This window comes from Lissotriton helveticus, chromosome 5_1, assembly GCF_964261635.1.
Source record: "Lissotriton helveticus chromosome 5_1, aLisHel1.1, whole genome shotgun sequence".
NCBI lineage: Eukaryota > Metazoa > Chordata > Amphibia > Caudata > Salamandridae > Lissotriton > Lissotriton helveticus.
This window is the reverse complement of record NC_136065.1, coordinates 2,036,110,934-2,036,132,457: the sequence shown is the minus strand read 5'-3', so window position 1 is coordinate 2,036,132,457 and position 21,524 is coordinate 2,036,110,934. Positions and strand designations below refer to the sequence as shown.

At 43.6% G+C, this 21,524-nt stretch overlaps 1 protein-coding gene across 2 annotated transcripts in view; it reads left to right on the top strand.

The window, feature by feature from the left end:
• LOC144756223 (nuclear factor 7, brain-like) overlaps positions 1-13,202 on the top strand; it is a 254,591-nt gene extending 241,389 nt beyond the window's left edge. For both annotated transcript variants that reach the window (XM_078645838.1, XM_078645840.1), the window contains exon 7: positions 12,071-13,202. In XM_078645838.1, coding sequence (XP_078501964.1) covers positions 12,071-12,549 — 479 coding nt within the window. In that variant the 3' untranslated portion in view covers positions 12,550-13,202. The remainder of the gene's footprint in view (positions 1-12,070) is intronic.
• The last annotated feature ends 8,322 nt before the right edge of the window (positions 13,203-21,524 follow it).

Below are 21,524 nucleotides of genomic sequence, written 5' to 3'. Positions count from 1 at the left end.
GAATATATCCCTGAAGTACGATCTACTTCCCTGTGAGTACTCTCTTTTCAAACATTTATACCACGTTTCATATTAGAGAGCCGTCGCAGCCAACAGACTCTTTTTCCACCATTTATCTCGCTTTGCGCATCAATCAAACGAGTTCTCACCTCCAGCACTTTGTCAACCACTACTTTGCCTCGCGCTATATTTTCTTTTCCCCTACCAGCGCTACACCTCACCTGCACTCCCTATCTTTTCATCGTCTAAAGTCAAGTCCTACCGAGTGCTGTCTGTGTCTTCGCTGTTCCCATCGGCGCCGCATATTTCTCCACTCCTTGCTCCGCCACCTCCGAGCTCCGCCACAGAGTGATGACGTAGTGGAATCCCTCTACTCAACGTCATCACGCTTCTCGTCTGCCTATCAACTAACCAGACGCCCAGCGCCAGCACTTGGTTTCCTAGCAACCAACAAGACACGTACCTGTTACCACGTCATAAAGCCTTCGTGTCTTTTCCTATTTACTCTTTCTTGACTTTGCCAGCTGTCGACTTTAACCTACGTGACTCAACCATACAGCTGACATTACCGTCAATACCGATGCGCACTGTGAACTCACAACTCCAAATCCCTCTGATGCGCACAGTTTCAAACATTTCATCGGATTTACTCGTTTTCAGTCGGATTTACTCGTTTTCAATCCATGCACATTATCGCGCTCAGCTTTAAATAATTTTCTACGCTGATGCGCACAGCTTTAATTTCTTTACACACTGACCTACATGGTTCTATCACACCGGTCAACAATTCTACAAGGAGGCAAATCTCGCGCTGACGCGCACAGCTTTAGCTCCACTTAATTTTCTTCACCAGCTCGCCAGAGTATCCAGTATCTTCACGCTGACGTGCACAGCTGCTGCACACATTTCTTTCTACATGTTGATGAGCACAACAGCTGCACGCATTCTTTTCTACGCGCTGATGTGCACAGCTACTGCACACAATTTATCTACACGTTGACGTGCACAACTATTGAACTTTTCTACACGCTGATGTGCACAGCCACTGCACGCAATCCCTCTACACGTTGATGTGCACAACTGTTGCACATATTTTTATTTATTTTATTATTAACACGCTTATCTGCACGCATTTTACCTCCAACATTAAGACCGAACCATATTTACAACATATCTTTTATTTAAAGAAAAATTGAAGATCTCACAATGCAAAATGTATCTCCTCCTGCTCCTTTTCTTCAAACTCCTGGAGACCCTCCTCTTGAATGGAAACTCTGGTTAAGATCCTTTATGGCCTACCTAGGAGCGATTGATGGTCTTAGATACCGTGCAGAAAGAAAAAAAAGTCTTATGTATTATCATCTTGGTGTAGAAGGACAAAACGTTTTTGATCATTTACCAGTTTATGTTCCACCTACTGGCGAAACCCCTGACGAATTTGAAATAGCCATAGCCAAATTAGACAAGTATTTTGTTAAAACCAAGAACATGGTTGTACACCGTTATAAATTCTTTACTAGAGCTCAAAAACCCGAAGAAAGCATCGATACCTTTGTCACTGCCTTAAAAATACTTGCATCTAAATGTGAATTTGACAATTTCACCTCCCAACTTATCAGAGACCAGCTTGTCGCTCGGTGCTCTTGCAAACAAATACAAGGGAAACTTCTATCTTGCAAAGATCCTTCTCTTGACAAGGCTATTGATATAGCCAAAAGTATTGAAACATCCTTAGAAGATTCCAAACAATTAGAAGTTTCTCTTTCTAATACCTCTATCTCTGGTGCTGTGTCCACCAAAGTAGCTTTTCCCACCAAATCTCCCATTTCCATTCCTCGTGACTCTCGTGGCTATTTCAAAAGAATGGGTAACACCAGTTTTAGAAGACCTTTCACACCTAATAGACAATTCAGCCAAAGTACTTTCTGTTATAGATGTGGCTCTTCTTACCATACTTCCAATTTCAAAAATTGTCCTGCTGCTAATCAGCAGTGCACTCAATGTGGAAAAAATGGTCACTTTTCTAGAGTATGCATGAGAGGTAGAAGGGGCAATGTACGTAGTGTCATGTGTGAAAATGATTCTTTTCAAACTTCAAATTCCCTTGAACTTTCTACTGAACTTTCTGAATGTGATGTGACCAATCAGGAATATGTCGTTGTAGTGAAAGACAATGACACTACTAGCCGTACTCTTCTCGTCCCTGATCCTGAAGTTGATGCCACCATTGACAATCACCATATCCTCCTACTGGTAGACACCGGAGCTCGCATCACTATTGTTTCCTTTGAGAAATATTCTCACCTTTGGCAAAATAAATGCCTACTTCCTCCTGATGTCCTTTCAGTGGCTTTTGAAGGAAGCAGAATCAACCTTCTGGGTTATTTCTTGGCCGAAATCTCCATTTTTAACAAATCCATAAAGGGGAAAGTCTATGTTGCCAAACATAGTATCAATGTTCTAGGACTCATACATCAGGCAGAATTTGGTGTCACCATTAAACCTGGTTTACCCAACCCTGTATTCATTGAAGGATGCAATCTCCCTTCTCTTGCATCTACTACTCCAGTTTGCAACATCTTTAACAGTGAATTTTGGGAGCACAAGTACAAAAAAATTTTTGAAGATCGTTTAGGCAAAATTACCAATTTTCAACACTTCATCAAGGTCAAAGACGATGTCTCCCCAATCAAACATAAACTGAGGAACGTTCCCCTCAGTATCAGAGAAGATTTATCCAAACACCTTAAGTCATTATGCGAGCAAGAAATCATTGAAAAAGTGGAATCCACATTATGGTTGTCTCCCATTGTTCTCGCCAGAAAAAGGTCTGGCGATCTCAGGATGTGTGTGGATTTACGCAGTCTCAATGAAGCTATCTGGGTCGATGGTTTTCCCCTCCCTCGCATTGAGGATTTGATAGCTAAAGTAGGCTCTTCCACCTGGTTTTCTAAACTTGACCTAAAGGCAGCTTACCACCAGATTGAGTTACATCCACTCTCTCGACACCTCACTGCTTTCGTAACTCCTGATGGAGTTTTTCAATTTCGTCGCCTTCCCTTTGGTCTGGCATCTGCCGCCGCTGTTTTTCAGCGTATCATGTCTGAAATGTTCGAAAACCTCTCCAATGTTGTCGTCTTCCAGGATGACATCCTTATCTTCACCCAAACTGAACACGAACATAATTTAGTCATCGACCAAGTTTTCAACATCTTAGAAAAAAGAGGTGTAACCCTACAAAAGAGTAAATGTGTGTTCAAAACTAGAGAAATAGAATACCTCGGTCATACCATTTCTAAATGCGGTATTAAACCCAGGCCAGGTCTAGTCAAGAGCATCATTGAAGCCCCTGCTCCCTCTAACAAAGAACAACTTCTGTCCTTCCTCGGTCTTTGTGAGTTCTACTCCAAATTCATGAGAGACTATGCCAAGACCACTGAGTGTTTCAGACTTTTACTCAAAAAAGGTGCCACCTTCAGCTGGTCTGATGAGTGTGAGAAAGGTTTCCAGCTCATCAAAGAACACATTACCAAAGCTCCTGCTCTTCAACCCTTCAATGGCAACAGAGAGACATTTGTCACCGTTGATGCCTGTGAATATGGCCTAGGAGCTGTCCTCTCACAACTTGCCTTCGGTAAAGAATTTACTGTGGGGTTTGCTTCCAGGACTCTTCGCCCTGTTGAGCGCAAATATTCTGTTATTGAAAAGGAACTACTGGCCTGCGCTTGGAGCGTTGAAAAGTTTAAATCTTACTTATGGGGCAGACCATTTGTTCTTCAAACCGACCACCGACCTCTTGTCGACATTCTTTCCGGCAGAAATGCCAAACGCACAACCGCACGGTTGGCTAGACTCTCCACTAAACTTTTAGAATACAACTTCAAAGTTGTTTACATTCCTGGAGGCAGAAACAAACGTGCTGACTGTCTTTCCAGGTTACCCATACAAGAACCTAACGAGAATGAGTGGGAAACAGAAATTGAAGAGTGTTTTGTTGCCAACATTTCACAAATCTCCATCTCTTTTGCTGAAAATGATTGGGTTAATGCTGTTGAGAATGATACTATACTTAGGGATGTTGTCTCTTTCATACAGAAAGGTTGGCCCAAGGAAAAATCCCTTTCCCCTGAGCTCCAAATTTATTGGAAAATCAATTCCGAACTTTCCTTAGAAGGTGGTAAAATTGTTAGGGGCAATAAATTCATTCCTCCCTCTGTTTACCGGGAAAAAATTATTGCCGATGCCCATTCTGGTCATCTGGGTGCCACCATCACCAAAAGAAATGTCAGGTCAAATTTCTGGTGGCCAAGAATGGATAGTCAAATTGTGGATGCTGTCAAACTTTGCACACGCTGTAATACTAGCGATAAAGTTCTTGTTTTGGAAGGTGTTTGTGATTCTGTTGTTATTCCACCCAACAGAGCTTGGCAAAAAATTGGCCTGGACTTTCTGGGTCCATTCCATGTTCTTCCCAACACCTCCAAGTATTTCTTGGTCCTTGTCGATCATCTTTCAAGGTGGGTTGAGGTTGAACCTATCAATGTTCCCAATTCAAAGAGTGTTATTGATTGCTTATCCAAAATTTTTCTGAGGGAAGGTTGTCCAGAAGAAATCCTCACTGACAATGGGGTTCAGTTTATCTCCAAGGAAATGAGTGTTTTTCTGAACAATTGTTGCATCAAACACACTAGGACTCCCTTATACCACCCTCAAAGCAATGGCAAAACCGAGAGGTTCAACAGAGTTATTGTTGAATGTATACAGGCCGCCTTCAATTCCAGTAACTGTATTTTCCAAGCTGTGAAAGATCTTGTATGGTCTTATAGAATTTCCCCACATGTTGCTACAGGCTTCTCCCCCTTTGAGTTGATGAGGGGAAGGAAAGCATCTTCCCAAGCTTTTCCCTTCTGGATGGTCAAGAGTTTCCACAAAGGTTGTGATTTGGAAGTAGCATGGGACAGTGCCAACAAGAAATCTTCCAGTACTCTCCCTTGTGACGTGGGACAAGTTAAAAAGTCTTTTCATGGTATTCATGCTGGTGACTGGGTCAAGATTAAGAATCCTGTTACAGTTAAAAAGGGTCTTTCCAAATTTCTCAACTCCCAACAAGTTGTAGAAGTTCGCAAAAATGCTGTCAAATTGTCGAATGGAAATTGGTGGAGCACTTCTCGTGTTGCGAGAGATCCCTCTCGTGCTACTCGTGCAACTGTTCCTACCCCCAATGTCCAAGTCGACAATGGTTTAAGGAAAAACTCTAGATTGATCGTAAGACCCAACAGATTTCATGACTATGTATGATTTTTCACTCTTTGTTTTTTTTTAGAAAGGGGGGAGGTGTGTGGTGATCTGTATTATGCAATACCTCCTAGAACTCCATGATGTCACCTGTGGGTTCTTCCTGTACTCTACATTCTTCCCCAGTGTTCCCTGTTTGGCAGTTGCAGCTGCCCTGTCTCTCCTTCATGCTGGACGGCTCTCTTCTCTTCAATAAATCTCCTTTCAGCAGTTCCTGCCTCCGCCTCATCCTTACACAGTCCCTACAATTTTGCCAAGTTTCATGCAAATCCATTCAGCCGTTCGGGCTAAAAGTGAGGCCAACCGCCCTATGGAAATTAACATGGGAAAAACGCGTTTTGGGACCCCCCTTTTTTCTCAGCCCCCCCCTTGACGAACCCCCCACAAAATTTTCAGGGGCAGCTCAGAAACAAAATGTTCCATTTTCCTGAAAATTTCAGCCAATTCCGTCCACAAACGCCAAAGTTATTAGACATAGAATTTTCAAAAATCCCATAGAGAAAAAATCCTAACTATATATACCTACTGGCGACCGCCAGTAGGTAATGTATATATATATATATATATATATATTTATATATATATATATATATTACCTACCCAGTAGGTAATATATATATATATATATATATATATATATATCCTCGCTTCCCAATGTTGCCAGGTCGTGCACTCTTGCCACGGGTGCTTGTGTGCGGGTGACAACACCCCGCTATAATCCAGGCTTCCCCTTTCTCACCTTCCAAGAAAGCACAGCACTCACAGGAGGAGGGTGTAAATCTTTATTACCCTCAGAGAACCAGACGCGTTTCGGCTACTGCCTTAGTCTTTGGTATATATATATATATATTACCTACTGGCGGTCGCCAGTAGGTATATATAGTTAGGATTTTTTTTAATAGGGATTTCTGAAAATTCTATGTTGAATAACTTTGGCGTTGATGGACGGAATTGGCTGAAATTTTCAGGAAAATGGCACATTATGTTTCTGAGCGTCCCCTGAAAGTTTGGGGGGGGGGTTCGTCAAGCGGGGGCCGAGAAAAAAGGGGGGTCCCAAAACGTGTTTTTAACATTGAGTTTTCCATAGGGCGGTTGGACTCACTTTTAGCTCGAACGGCTGAATGGATTTCTATGAAACTTGGCAAAATTGTAGAGACTGTTTGCCCGATGTGCCTTTGCTAGGTCTCAAGATATGTGCTCCAGTGGATTTTGAGAAATTAACGTTCAAAAAAATATATATATCTGTGACAGCGTCCCGGTTAGCGTCCCGGTTAGCGCCCCGGTTCGCGTACCAGACGCGTAACGGAACTTCGCGAGGAGAAGCGGATTGGCTCTCTGGTGACTCTCAACATTCTAAACAGTCCGGAGCGGCCGCCATCTTGTCTCTCGGTAGGATCGAGAGACAAGAGGTGGAAATAAACGAAGGGGGAAATGAATGAAAGGGGCAAGGTAGACCCCTCCTGACCCCCTAGGATTGATGTGGGGGCTATTAAAGGGCCCCGCGGGGCAAAAACAATAAAATACATTTTTTTTCGATTTTTCGCGGTGGAATCGCTACCCGGTACGCGAACCGGGTAGCTCACCGGTAGCGTAACGGGAGTCCGCCATCTTGTGTTTCGGATGAATTTAGTCACAAGATGGAGGATAAACAATGTTGGGAATGGGTATAAGGGGGCATGGAAAACATATCCTGACCCCATAGGTTTTCTGAGGGTGGCTGAGGAGGCCCATATATGTAAAAAAAAACAAAAAACTTTTTTTTTAAAATTTTCGCACGGTTAGAGCCCGGTCCGCGCACCGGGTAGCGTTCCGGAAAGCGTAACAAGGGGAAAACCAAGGGAAATAGTAAAATAATATTTTAGAGTGCTTTGAGGTAGGGTAGCTCTGAATAGAGCTGTTGTGTTGTGTGGGTGATGTAAGTACCAACATGTAGGTACCAATGTAGAGTCTAAAATTCAATGTACACCGTCTCCTCTGTAGATATTTTGTATGTTCTAATATGGGTTATTTAAATGTAAATGTGTGGAAAAGCACTTCATGCTTTAAAGCAATTGTATTTTTGAACTGATTGTTCTTTCCTCTTAGTCCTCCTCTTTGGTTTTTTTTCCCCACACTCTTCTTCAGCATGATAGTTGATAAATTCGTTCCCTCAAAAAATTTATATACATAAAAAAATTATATTAAATACATATAAAATATATTTTTCCTTTAAAAGAAGAATACATTTTACAGCTTTTGATATTTGCTATTAAAAAACCATTGAAATTCACTGAATAAACCATAGGTTATAGACCATATATAGTTAGGAATTAGCATTTACAAAACCTTGAAAATTCACTGAAAAAACCATAGGTTATAGACCATATATAGTTAGGAATTAGCATTTACAAAACCTTATTTTACTCACACAAAACCATTGAAATTCGCATATATAGTTAGTTGCACTAACTATATATCGCGCACCCGCAATCCACTGCTGATCATGTCACATATTACATCATTCATGACATGGTCAGTGACATCACTGATGACATCACTGATGACATCTCAAATGACATCACTGATGACATCACTGATGACAACATCCAGTGACTGTATGTTTCTGTAAAGTTAAAATATGTCTTACATATTGAAGAATGAGTGGATGTATAAGTGTCTGGATGAAGGATTTAGTAGGTGCATGACTGACTGTATGAGTGAGTGATTAAATGTGTCTCACTGAGTGCATGGGTTAGCGACTAAACTGTCTTAATTTGTGCATCATTATGTCTGTTGTTCTGTAAACTGCTGCATGTGTTGATCAGTAGCTATATGAGTAACTATATGGGTTATTGATTGGTTGCCCAAGTATTTGTATGGGAGACTGAGTGTGTGTGTGGGTGGCTGGGAGGTGTATGACTCTGTGCATAGATGTGTGAGCAGTTGATTCACTAGATGTATGGGTTCAAAAGTGCATGTGGAAACAGCTGTATGGGCGGTTGACTGTGTGCATGAGTGTATTGGTGAGTGAATGGATATCTCAGTGCTACATGTCAAAGTAAGTACATATGTACAACACAGTACATGTGAGAGTTGACATATATAAATAACTGTGCATAAGAGCCAGTGAATGTGTGAGTGGCTGTATGGATCATTGTGAACTTGTATCAGGGATTGTATAAGAGAGTAAATATGTGTTAGTATATGTTTGAATAAGTAAGGTGTGTATAACTGTATAGTTGAGGAAATGGAGGTGTGATTGATTCTTTGCATGACTGACTAGGTGTGTGAGTAACTCCATGGATGAGTGACAGTCTGTGAGTGTCTGTTTACACTGAGTGTATCTAAGGTTATATTAGAGTCTGAAGAGGTTCATCGTATTATCACATCAATGATGTCATCAGTGATGTGATCAGTAATGTCAAATGAGATGTCATCAGTGATGTCATCAGTGATGTCATTTGAGATGTCATCAGTGATGTCATTTGAGATGTCATCAGTGATGTCATCAGTGATATCATTTGAGATGTCATCAGTGATGTCACTGACCATGTCATGAATGATGTAATATGTGACATGATCAGCAGTGGATTGCGGGTGCGCGATATATAGTTAGTGCAACTAACTATATATGCGAATTTCAATGGTTTTGTGTGAGTAAAATAAGGTTTTGCAAATGCTAATTCCTAACTATATATGGTCTATAACCTATGGTTTTTTCAGTGAATATATATATATATATATATATATATATATATATATATACCAATAACATTAAAGCTAATATATTATCTTGTGGCTGACGAGGGGGTTCCCCCAAATGACTATCTTCTCGGAAGCTGCACGAGGTATTTTCACATGGATTTTGCAGCATTAAGGGGAGGAATTGTGCAATGCCATAGAAGTGCCCATGTCGGGGTACTGTGTGGAATAGCGGCATCTGCCACAAAATAGAGCAATCCGTTTCCTTCTCTCAGTGACTGCACCCAATGGGAATCGATCTACCAGTTGAAAAGTACCGATGTGAATGTGCTGTTGATTTTGTTTTAAAGCGAGCAGAAGAAGACAGAACGCCGGAGCGCGTCCTCGCTAAATAAGGAACTGGTGCCCCGAGAGCTTCAAGTTTTCTTATGAAGGCAGGAGCTTGTATTTTACAAATGGACCCACTTTCATTTTAGCATGCACCCGTCAAAAGAGTGCATTAAGCACCGAAGTGGACCTTGGAGCAGGAATATATATATATATATATATATATATATATATATATATATATATATATACACACATACATACAACTATGGCTGAGGTGGATCCCCGAACCCTCCCAATATCGTGCTTTAAATTTTCAGCCGGAGTCGCGGTAGCTCTGCGTATCCGGCTAAAATGTTTAAAAAAAAATACGTGCAATTTGCCACGCTTCGTTTAATTAAGCCCCCGGGTGGGCCAGGTCCCTGAGGCAATAAATAATAATGAGGATGGTGGGCTCCCATGTGGGCCCCCGCAGCCCTGGGGACTATCACCTACCTGGGGCTGAATCACTGACATGCTGGGGGCCACGCGGCGCCCGGGAGCACCACCTCCTTGGGACTACATGCAAATAAGATGCATGGGGGGGCTCATGCCCCCTCCCCACACAGCCCTGGGGGCCACCACCTCCTTTCAAAGATGGGAGGGGGCAGTGTGGGCCCCCCAGGGAGCCTTAGATGGCCCTGGGGACCCCCACCCCCAGGGCCAGCTCCTGCAATGACCCCGGGTGTCCACTGCCGGGACATTGCAGTTTGCTATGGGATGGCGGTAGTAGTGCACTTTGCATTTCGGTGATGTCATTTGAGATGTCATCAATCATGTCACTGACCATGTCATGGGTGATGTAATATGTGAGGTCCTAAGCAGTGCATTACGGGGGGCACAAGTTATAGTTAACTCGGGTAACTAGAACGGCTGAATTTCTCTGGTTTTGTAGGAGTCAAATCTGACCCTAACTATAACTTCTCTGTAACCTTTGTTTTTTTTGGTGAATTTCTAAGGTTTTTTTTTAAATTCTATTTGCCAACTATCATGTCCTTGTAACCTTCGTTTTTTTCAGTGAATATGTAACTTCACTGTGTAGTTATAGTTAAGTCAGACTTTCCATAGGAAGAGCGTTTTTTGCTTTGCTAATAACTTTGGTGCCTTTGACAAAAAAGAAAAGTTCATCCACCTCAGCTCCTTCCTGGTAAGTTTCATGTGAACTGTCAGGTAGGGGGGTTTCCCATGAAATTTCCCCTAGGAAATTTTAGACAGCAGTACAGAAGAAATAGCTGAATGGTAGTACACCAAATTTAACAGAAAGCTAGATCTTTTCTTAGAAACCATTCTTTTTTTTAATTTGGTGTAAATACATTCAACAGTTTTAGAGAAATTAAGGTTAAAAAATTATCGATATCAGATAATTGGTAAAAGGAGGCAGGGTAGGGCTTCCTGATCTTTGGGCCTTGTAAAGACCCCCCCCCCCAGCAGCCAAAACATGTATTGTTTAGACTGCCGGTCCTACAGTACTCCAGCTGGATCCTTCAAGGCTTCCTCCAAAAGCCTGTAGGACTCAGCGATTCCAAATCCTGTTGTCCTGCATGAGCAAATAAAACACAGGTTTTTTTTTCAAATGTTGGGAGGGTGTTTAGGGGGAGTTGTGCCACCGAAAGAGATTGGCCACCTGTGGGTGGGTTGGGCCGATTGCAGCCGTGCACAGCAGGGGATTGGCTGCCCGTTAGGGGTTGCCTGCAGCACCTGACCCCAGCCTATACCTGCACCCCCCCTCTCATTGTGCATGGGGGGGGCGCAGGGGGTGGGGCTCAACCCACGGGAGGTTGGGCCAGGCAATCTCCTCTATTAAGCAAAATGGAGTGTCAATCAGCACAAACCTTTCTTTAAGACAACTAACTATTCATGGCAAGCAGATAATTCATTCACTAGTAATAAGCAATCTAGTACAGTTGACCGGTCTGCTTTTATTCCACTCTAGGTACTTTTTAGCCTTCTGTTTTATTTCAAAATGAACCTACTGATATACCATTTATAGATGTTCCTTGAGTAGACTTTAGCTAAGGTTGCTTTGTACACATAATGGCTTAACTAACCAAAAACGTAGCTGTTGCCATGCAAACATGCATGACACAAAGCGTGAAAAAATTTAAGATATCTATGCAACAAAACTCCCAACTCAGGCATGCATAGCTCATGACCTTTGGCTGTGCACAGTAAATACTAAGTATAGGCTGTGGCCTGTGGTCATGCTCTGCTCCCATGTTTAATGCCTAAAAACCTCTACTCTCAGCTTTTGGTCATATGCAGCAGTCACTGGGCGCTGGCAGAACTAGACTCCAGCCATCTCTTGTGCTCGCGACTCAACTTGGTCTTCTTTTACCAGATGCCATGGCCTGATCCCATTGAGCATGCCCTTTGACTGCGCTCAGCTTGAGTTGTGGCCTTTGTTACTTAGTTGTTGTTCCCCTGAACCCCTGTAACCAACCTTCTGCTGTGTGCAGTGACATCGGATGCTGGGCATGGCTAACAAGCACATTCTGTTCAAAATATTCATGTCCTTGATCCCACAGCGCACAGCCCTTGCCCATGCACAGCAGAATGCAGCGGAAACAAACCTCACTAGGATAGTCAAGAAAAAAAAACGACAAAGATAGAGACCATACAGCAGAAGGGAAGCAATCTCATTTAGGTAGCCAGCAAAAGGGTGGAACAAACTGGATGAAAGCAAAATCATTTGTTATACATTAAACAATCATTGTGTTTTTCCCAACAGTTCCTGAATCGCTGTACCTTGACCCCCAGTCTGCTAACTCCTACCTGGTCATCTCAGAAGATCGGATCAGTGCTAGATACTCGTATGCCTCACAGCCTTCTCCTGACAGCCTGGAGCACTTTGATTTTTGCCCTAGCGTGCTTGCCTCTGAGAGCTTCTCTTCAGGACGCCACTACTGGGAAGTGGATGTAGGAGACCGACCGGACTGGGAACTGGGCGTGGCAGAGCAGTCTGCCAACAGAGATGGCTGGATCATCATCACCCCTGAAAATGGCTACTGGACCTTCGGGCATGTGGCTTGCAGCACGGTGGGTGTCTACCTAGACTATGAGATGGACCAACTCTCTTTCTACGATGCAGAGACATCCAGACATCTTCACACACTTGCAGGATCTTTCACCGCAAAGCTCCATCCATTCTTTTTCCCTAGTGCTGATTCTAGTGCTAAACCTCTGCGGCTTTTGCACTCCGGCTTTTAAAGGGACATAGGCTAGTCAACAAACCAGCATGCAGCTTTGCTTCCGCTTCTGTACTTGAGCTTGTGGCTAAATATGGTCTGTTTAGGTCAATCTTAAATCAAGGGAGGCAAATGCCTATCCAAGGACAACCGTGACAATCTGCCAGTCTTATCATTGACAAAAAAGGGATTACAACCTAATTTGTATGTTAATTTATGCAACTGAAGGCACAAATGTGTACGGAGAAATGTAATTTTAGGTCTCGCTTGATAGCACAGCTGTTTGCAAGATATATTGTTACCAATTAATTACCTGTTGTCGCCAAATACATAGAATGGGCTTTAACTCCAACCAGTAGTATTAATCTCACATCAAGCTTTTGTCTGTGCTCATTCGAAGTTCTGGGAAGTGTTTTCCTTGGAATACACAAAGGACTATTCATTTCTGAAAATCACACTCAATCATCCCGCTGTTTGTCATTTCCAGTTCCTTAAATACCATATATGTTCTATATACATAGCAATAATTGTTTACTACTGCTATAGCATTGGTAAAGCCAATATGGTAGGCTTAAAGCGCAAAACAAAATTTGTGCATGAAATTCAAGCATGTAATATTTGTGCATGCCAGTGTGTGAATGCATTAGCTCATTAAAGTAAGACCTAATGGCTTTGCCAGTGCTTCTTTTTCTTTTGTTTCTCCAGGTGGGAATTATATTTCCTATTGGAGCTATATGTTCTCCTGTACTCCATCAGTTTTGAAGATGTTCTCATTTCTTTACAACCTGGAAAGTTATTTTCTTCTATCCTTGTCAGAAGTAAACCTCTAACTATTTCCAGTATGGTAACGGGTACAGAAAAATGTGGAAATCCCCACAACTCTGTAGTTTGAACATTGGAATGTTTTCTCATTTTCGAGGATTTACACCCTCTCCTAGTCGCTGCAGTGGATTTGAGTACAATATTAAACAATTGGTGGGTATTGGTGCAGAGGAGTAAATTGATTTACAAATGTGCTCATATATTGAACTATTTGCATACGTAAATTGAATTTGCACATGCAATTAGTTTGATGATTTAGGTTCTCATTGTTGATGCGTAGTGGTGATGCAAGGGTGCATGGCACATTAACCACACAACATCATCAAAGAGAACAGTAGCTAAATATTGCGAAATACAAGTAAGTGTTCAGTAGATGAGGGATCAAGGCGGTGCAATGGCGGGTTGGCTACTAAGTGACAACACCGAATGTTCACTGTTCCAGGGTGATCTACTGTGCAGAACACTCCATTTCTTTCTCCTCTTATGCCCTTGGGGGTGGAGCACTTAAACAAATTGTAGGTGCCAAAATCTAAATTGAATCCACTCTACAGAACATGAAGGTGGGAAGTTATTGGGGAACTGCTGACTAGATAAAGTATCCACCAGAAAGAGCATTACTGAAGGTAAGTAACTCGTTATTCTGATTTCTCACCTTTAGAGTAGATTCCACAGAAGAGCCTTCCAACAGGTAGAGGATCTTTAGGATGGTTCATACCAAAAAGTCCTGCAGAAGCAGACCAGCAAATTGCGCATCCCTTCGGACCTTGCTGTCGAGGCAGTAGGTCCGCACCTGCTTTATGAACGTACATACCAAAGCCCACACCACAGCCTTAATCACTCCGGAGGCTGCATCTTCGTACCAGCTATTAATGCAGTGGACCATCCATGTGGACAAAATACTCGTCTGTCCTGCCTTGCCTTTCTTTACCCCAGTAAACCCCACACACTCAGCTAATTGTCCTCCCTGCGGTCTTTGGTGCGATCAATGTAAAATTTTAAAGCTCTTTCCGGATCCTTGATGGAGTCTCTTCTCTTTGGAAGGGTAAGCAAGAGCAAAGAACGGTTGGAGAGTGATGGATTGCCCAATTTGAAAAGCAGCCACAAGAACTGGCAAAAAAGGCATCCTGGTCCTCAACACCATTTTATCTGGGGGGGGGGGAAAGGGGTGTAAGGCAGTTGAATCGAGCGTGCCAAATTTCCAGTGACCAAGTAGACAGACTCCAGCATAAGGAGGTGTAGTGAACAGCCAGGTATGGGTTTGAATAGCATGCACATGAGGAATGGGAGGACCAAATGAAGATCCCACTGTCGCATCACAAAGTATTTTTGAGGAAACAAAGGTGTCAAATCTTTAAAAAACCTCATCACAAAGGTTGGTTTTAACAAGCCCTGTAAATGTCAAAAGGCTGAAAGGGCCGTCCGATAACATTTAACAGCGCACAGTGCAAGTCCTCGCTTGGCCAGAGATAAAACAAACAATAGGACATCCAACAATTTGGCCTCTAATGGATCAGTATTGCGGATGCCACACCAGACTATACATTTGTCCCAGAACCCGGCGTAACAGATTTTGTAGAAGGATGCTTGGAAGCCAGGATAGCATCTACAACTTCCGGAGGAAGGTTGAATGCAGTCAACTGGCTATGCTCAATCTCCACGCATGGTTGTACAGATTGTGCCGTTCGGGTGTAGGACACTCACTGCCCTATTGCTGAGACAGGAGGTCCCCCCCGAAGCAGTAGCCTGATCAGAGAGCAGACACTCATGTCCAATTTCTGTTTACCACACTCTTTTGCCCAATCAGAAGCCACTAGGATGACTTGGGCACAGTTGTTCATGGTCCGCAGAACTCGAGGCAGTGGTAGATAGGTGTACGAGAGTTCTGTGGTTCACTCCATCCAGAGTGTGACTAAGAGAGAGCCTTCTTGGATGCTCCACCACAAAAAAGTTTTGACACTGCACATTCTCAATGATGACGAAAAGATCTGGTCAGAGTTCTCCCCATTACTGATGCCCTGTATCGCCATACAGTATAACTGACATTCTTGATCAGCCAGGCATCGCCAGGGGGTTCACAACCAGGCACATTACCCCACCAGCCCTGCATTATAACATGGTGGTGGTGTTGTCCATGACAAACTGAACCAGCGTCCCCTTGATGGATGGTAGGAAGGCTTTCAGCACCAGGTGAATGGCCCACAATTCGAACAGGTTGATGAGGAGACAAGTTTCTACCGGAGCCAGATTCCTTTGATCTCCACCGCTCCTATATGACCTTACCAATCGCAGCAGTGATGCATCTGTCATTACTGTCGGCTATGGGTGGGGCAGAGAGAAGGATCTGCTACAAGTCAACTGTGACTGAGCCATCACTGCAGGTCTTTCATCTTTTTTTGTTGCATTTTCACCCTATGTGGGCAGGGTATGCCCAGACGTGGGTCTCGTGCTCGCTACGCCACTAGTTTCAAGCTAGCCTGACTGATGATGGGTAATGCCCCGATACTGGATCCATGATGCTTGTTTTCCGGTCCAGGGAGGACCTGGCCTGGCAGTTCGGGTTGGACTGCACCCATGGGGCACAGGGTCAAGGCTGATTTGCATATGGCGGGGTCCAAACTGGAATGGCGCGGCGACCAAAATAATGATGGATTAAACCCAGGTATGTGACTGAGGGTGAATGTTTGACAATGTTCAACATTCTGTCCAGCATCTTTTTTTGTTGCATGGTTGCATGTATTAACCACCATGACATCCATATATACATGTCTTTTTGCGGATATAACATTTTACTTAATTTCTAAATAAACACTTTTCTTATATCTTTAGTCCATTACGTTCTTTCGTCTGTACATACTGATCTGAAACTGAACTCGGACAAGACAGAGGTCCTCATCCTCGGACCCACCCTCTCAGCCTGGGACGACTCCTGGTGGCCGACCACACTGGGAACAGCACCGACCATGCACGCAATCTAGGATTCATCCTCGAGTCTTCCCTCTCCATGTCTAAGCAGGTCAACGCCGTCTCCTCCTCCTGCTACAACACCCTCCACACGCTCCGCAGGATCTACAAGTGGATCCCGACCGAGACCAGAAGAACGGTGACACAGGCCCTCGTCAGCAGCAGACTGGACTACGGCAACGCACCCTACGCAGGAATCCCAGCCAAACAACCACAAGGCATCCAAAACGCCTCTGCCCGACTGATCATCAATGTCCCCCGCCGCAGCCACATCACCCCCTACCTGAGAGACCTTCACTGGCTCCCCGTCGAAAGAGGATCACCTTCAAGCTCCTCACCCACGCACACAAAGCACTCCACAACGCCGGACCAGCCAACCTGAACAGCAGACTCCGCTTCTACACCCCCATCTGCCAGTTCCGCTCCACCAGCCTCGCCCTCGCCGCTGTCCTCCACATCCAGCGAACGACCTCAGGCAGCAGATCCTTCTCCTACCTCGCCGCCAAGACCTGGAACACCCTCCCTACCCACCTACGGCAGACCCAAGACCTACTCGCTTTCAGAAGACTCCTCAAGACCTGGCTCTTCGAGCAGTAGCGGCACCCCTCTCCCCTCAGCGCCTTGAGATCCTCACGGGTGAGTAGCGCGCTTTACAAGTTCTCTGATTGATTGATTTGGCAAACAGCGCCCATTCCAAGATGGTGTGGGGGTTTCCAATAATCCGTTCTGGTTTTTATTCAGAGTCATGTCCATAGCGAGGATATTTTAAGTGCCGCGCGGGGCCGGGCTACGTGTAAGCACGGCCAAACAACCGGCTCTACCTTGCTCACTAATAAGTTAGGCTTAGGTGATTATAGCGTTGTTCACCATCCATACAGGCGGTTGCTATAGTTGTACACTTTTCACTCCGCAGTCTATTTGTTGGTACTCCGGTCTGCAGCAGTCCGAGGGCTCTCTCCCTTCAGTTTTTCTTCTTTATGTAGCAACAAGAAAGTAAGTGTTTCTAACTTCATTATAATCCACCTCTCTAATGGCGTTTTTCTTTTCGTTTCAGTTTACCTCAAGTAACTCCTTTGTTTCCCTCTACTAAGATACAATACGATTGTATCCCTGGTTTCTTTTTCATGTGCTCCCAGTTACAGATATCCCTGTAGAAAGCTATATAGACACTTTATCTAAGTGTATTACTACATACACAGGAAGAGTTTACATCTTCTGTATTCTTCTTCATTATAGACCACCGTATTATAAATGTACCCCATATTAAGGTTGGTCATCGTCTTTATAAACTATGAATCGAAGCCAGATAAATCTGCAAGAAAACTTTTGTTCCATTTAAATCGCTTTCCCGGAGGACACTCTTCATGCTACTGCAGTGATTGAGAAGTTAATCTATCTCCATACAGAACCAGTTAGTGTAGCTTGAGTACATAGTCTGGGGAGCACAGATATCGTTTATACTCTTTGGCTAACATACAATTCAATTTTATTTTAGGATGCGCTCTTAATGCTAAATCTTGTACAGTAAAAGGCCCCAGCAAGGGGTACAGTGCATAGGCTTTGCCCATCATGCTCTTCAGCATTCAGCAATTAAGTTATTTCTTTATTGCTCCTTGTGTTTTTGATAGTGGGCTTTCTGAGTGTATGACATTTTTGCAACGGTGGGTCACTCCCACTCATTTCCTGCCTACAATTGCAGTTTGCTCGCCAGAGGCATTGGCCACCACAACTGTGGGCCAGCATAACCCCCATGCCAATATTAAGGTACGTTTCTCTCATTCTAGGTTACCTTATACATCTCTAACTTAAGGCACGGCATGGTCCAACGCTAATTTGGTATGAATGTTTGCATGATTAAAGCTCATCAATCACCTTTCCAGGATATATTCTGCTTTTTATGCACTGGGTATCAATGGCTCATCAGTTCTTCGCATCCTTTTTTTTCACAACTCACTTTTTGCTATATGAACACGTCTACTGCTGTGGTTAATCTGGTGGTAAACACATCAACTGTACTTTAATATATCTTTTCCATCTACCTTGATGAAAAATCAATGATCTTTTTACCAGTGTTTTTTATATGAAGACTACCGGTATACTCCTTTGCTTTTTGACAGATATTAATGTGACGGCTTGCTGATGAAGGCATTTTCAAGCCTTCCATAATACGATGGGTCATATTGTCATCAATCATTGATTATAATTCATGAATTAAAATTTTTTAATCACAGACAATATCAGGAATATTTGAGAACATGTCAAATTGATTGTATTTATATCAAAGTACCCTATTAAATGTTTATATGTAATTTTGCTTGATTAATCTCAAAAGATGATTTTTTAACAGTAGCACGGATAGTCTCTTAAGAATATTTTAGCTCATCAATTGTACATCAAATAAATATTTTTGATATTCTTGATTTTGTCCAGGTCTATGTTTGTATCAGGTTTATCACTTTAAATTTATGTGTTGATATATGCCCTCAATTTATAGGTAATAGTTCTTGCTTAAGACATTTTTTCAACCCATAAACATCTCTTCTGCCTTTACCTATTATTGGAAGGTGGGGCTTCCCTTTCAATTTATTTTTGCCTCACATAGATGTTTGAATAATATTCCATATCTGAGATTTTAAAGATGAAATGTGATCTTGCTACACCGAGGTTTTTTTGAGCAAATCTGAAATATGTGGTCAAAGGTCATATGAGCATTGCATAGTTCTATTTTTACTGAGAAATGATTTCTGGATTCTGAGTGAATACAAAATTGGATAGGACACGGAGAAGGGCTAAGAACTATTAGGGATCTTTGCCATGTAGACTCTTGGGAGATCTCATTATTGCCATGTTTACTGTATCCAGGATGGCTCCAATGAAGGCGAGCCTCTACAAATGAGTCAGTTGTGACTTTAGCATGTTTGCACTGAACTTCAGTGATGTCAAGATGTTTGCTGTCATCTGAAGGTCGTCTATGGCTGAATGTTACGAGCCCTTCTGCAACAGCGAATCATCGAGGTACGGGATAACTGGAAACCCCTACCTGGCGCTGCGACAACAGCTATTACTTTTGGGAACACTCGGGCACAGGTGAGGCCAACAGGGACCACAGCAAATCTCCTGGCTCTCCCTCGAACCACAAGTAGTGTCTGAGACTGCAAGACAGGAACATGCAGGTCTTAAGTCACCATCCAGCCTCCTGCAACAAAGACACTCAGAACCTGGAACATCGTGAAAATCTTGAACTTTTCCTTCTGTATGGAGAATTAAAATAGTACGAAGACCTTCATGCTTCTTCAGCACAAGGAAACAGCAGGAGTAGAATCCATTCCAGATGTTCAGGGCTGGGACCCTCTATTGCCTCTTTGGCCAAAAGAGCATGCACGTTTTGGAGCAAGATGGACATATCCCTCGCTAAAAGATGCTCCAATGTAGGTGGGAGGTACACAGGCAACTCCAAAATGAATTGCGGAGCATAGCTTCGTTGAACAATCTGCAAGACCCACCTAACTGATGTTTCTTAAAGGAAATATCTAATCCTGCCTCCCGCACGGTGGTTGTACGCCACTAAGGGCAAACCAAAGAAGCTTGGAGGCTGATACCATAGGGGTGGAGAACTAGGAAGCGAGTTACCCATCATGGCCAGGGTGTTGTCTGCTTGATCCTCACCCAACACCGAACGGACTGGGGTACCTGTTGAGTGGGTAGTGGGATTTGGCGTTGCCAGTATGCCACCCCTTCTGGAGTACTCTTGAAAGGGGCAAAATTGTTGAGAGTACCGTTACTTGGGGGGTGGAAAGGCCTAAGGATCATGCCATGGTCTGCCTTTCTTTGAAGCATTTCTGTGCTGAATCTGCCTTTTCGCCAAACACAGACAACCCTTTGAACAGCATGTCCAATAAAGAGGCTTGCACATCACCTGAGAAGCGCATCTCAATCATCTGTAGCGCTTAAGTAGCACACTAATGTCAATTGATGTGCCAAAGCAGTCGATAGTGTCCAGCCCAGACTGCTGCAGTTTGACCATCCTGGATGGTTTGAACGAATTTGGCCTGGAATTCATCAGGGACGGCTGGCAAGATCTCATGGACCATGTCTCATAAAACATGGGTCCACCTCCCAAAGAAAACAGCTGATATTGACCAACTGGAGGAATACATCCACTTCCCAAATACCTCTATTTGTTTTGACTCTGTCAGGTGAAGTTATACGGAAAGAATTGGGGTTCACCCTATTGGAAGAAGCCTGCTACATCAAGAAATGAGGGAGGGTCACCTGGAGCCAGTCTATGCACCTGGCAACCTGCATGTTCACTGATAAAAACAGGGCTTAGACTAGGTGCCCATCAGGGGGGAGGTCATCGCTTCATTAAAGGGAAATAAAGGTTCGGATGAAGTTTATCCTGATTACAGAACTAGTTTTGACTTCCATGTTGGTAGCTGGTAATCCAATACCTCTGCAGCAGGTCGCATTATCATGGCTACTAAAGCACTCTCTTCTATTTGTGGAACAGGGGGAGAACAAATCCCAGTGTTCAGGGTAGTGTCCAGTTCATTGGGACAAAGTCGGACTGAACTGGGGTCTGGGCGACCTTGGTCAGGCAGAGATGAATTTGGCCAAAACTATAGTAAAGGGGTTTCCCCCTCCCCCCCAGAGCCAGCAGCATTGGTGCATGCATCAATGTTAAAAGGGACCAGAACAAATTTTGGTGCCAAACTGGACACTGGCTCAGGTGTTGTGGTAGAACCAGAGGTGTGTTTAGGAGGCACAGACAGTGTTGGAGGTGGGCCTGCCAGTGGTAACCTGACTTGAGGCCTCAGTGGATCCTTGGGGCCTGAAGGCAAGTCAGAGAACAAAGACTATCAAATTTGCAACGTGGCCTCTCGAAAGGCTTCAATCTGTTGCAATTTCGCTGATGGACCCTCAAACACTGTGTGCATCAGGATCATGTGCAGGATCGCCTCCTCAGCTGGGAAATAGAAGTGAGACTGTCTTTGATATCCTTGCAACTTCTCAGGTTAAGAGTGGAGAGACTAGTCGAATTCCACTTGACCTTTTTGTGAGTCTACTTCGACTGATTGGAAGCTTTGGACAGCGACAAGGACCTGTCGCATGAAAGGCCTCACGCGTGGGAAGGGGTCTGTGCTCTTGACTTCCGTTGGACGTCTGAGAATTCTTTTAAAGTTTATTGATGTACAGCTATGCATTCCCTGATCG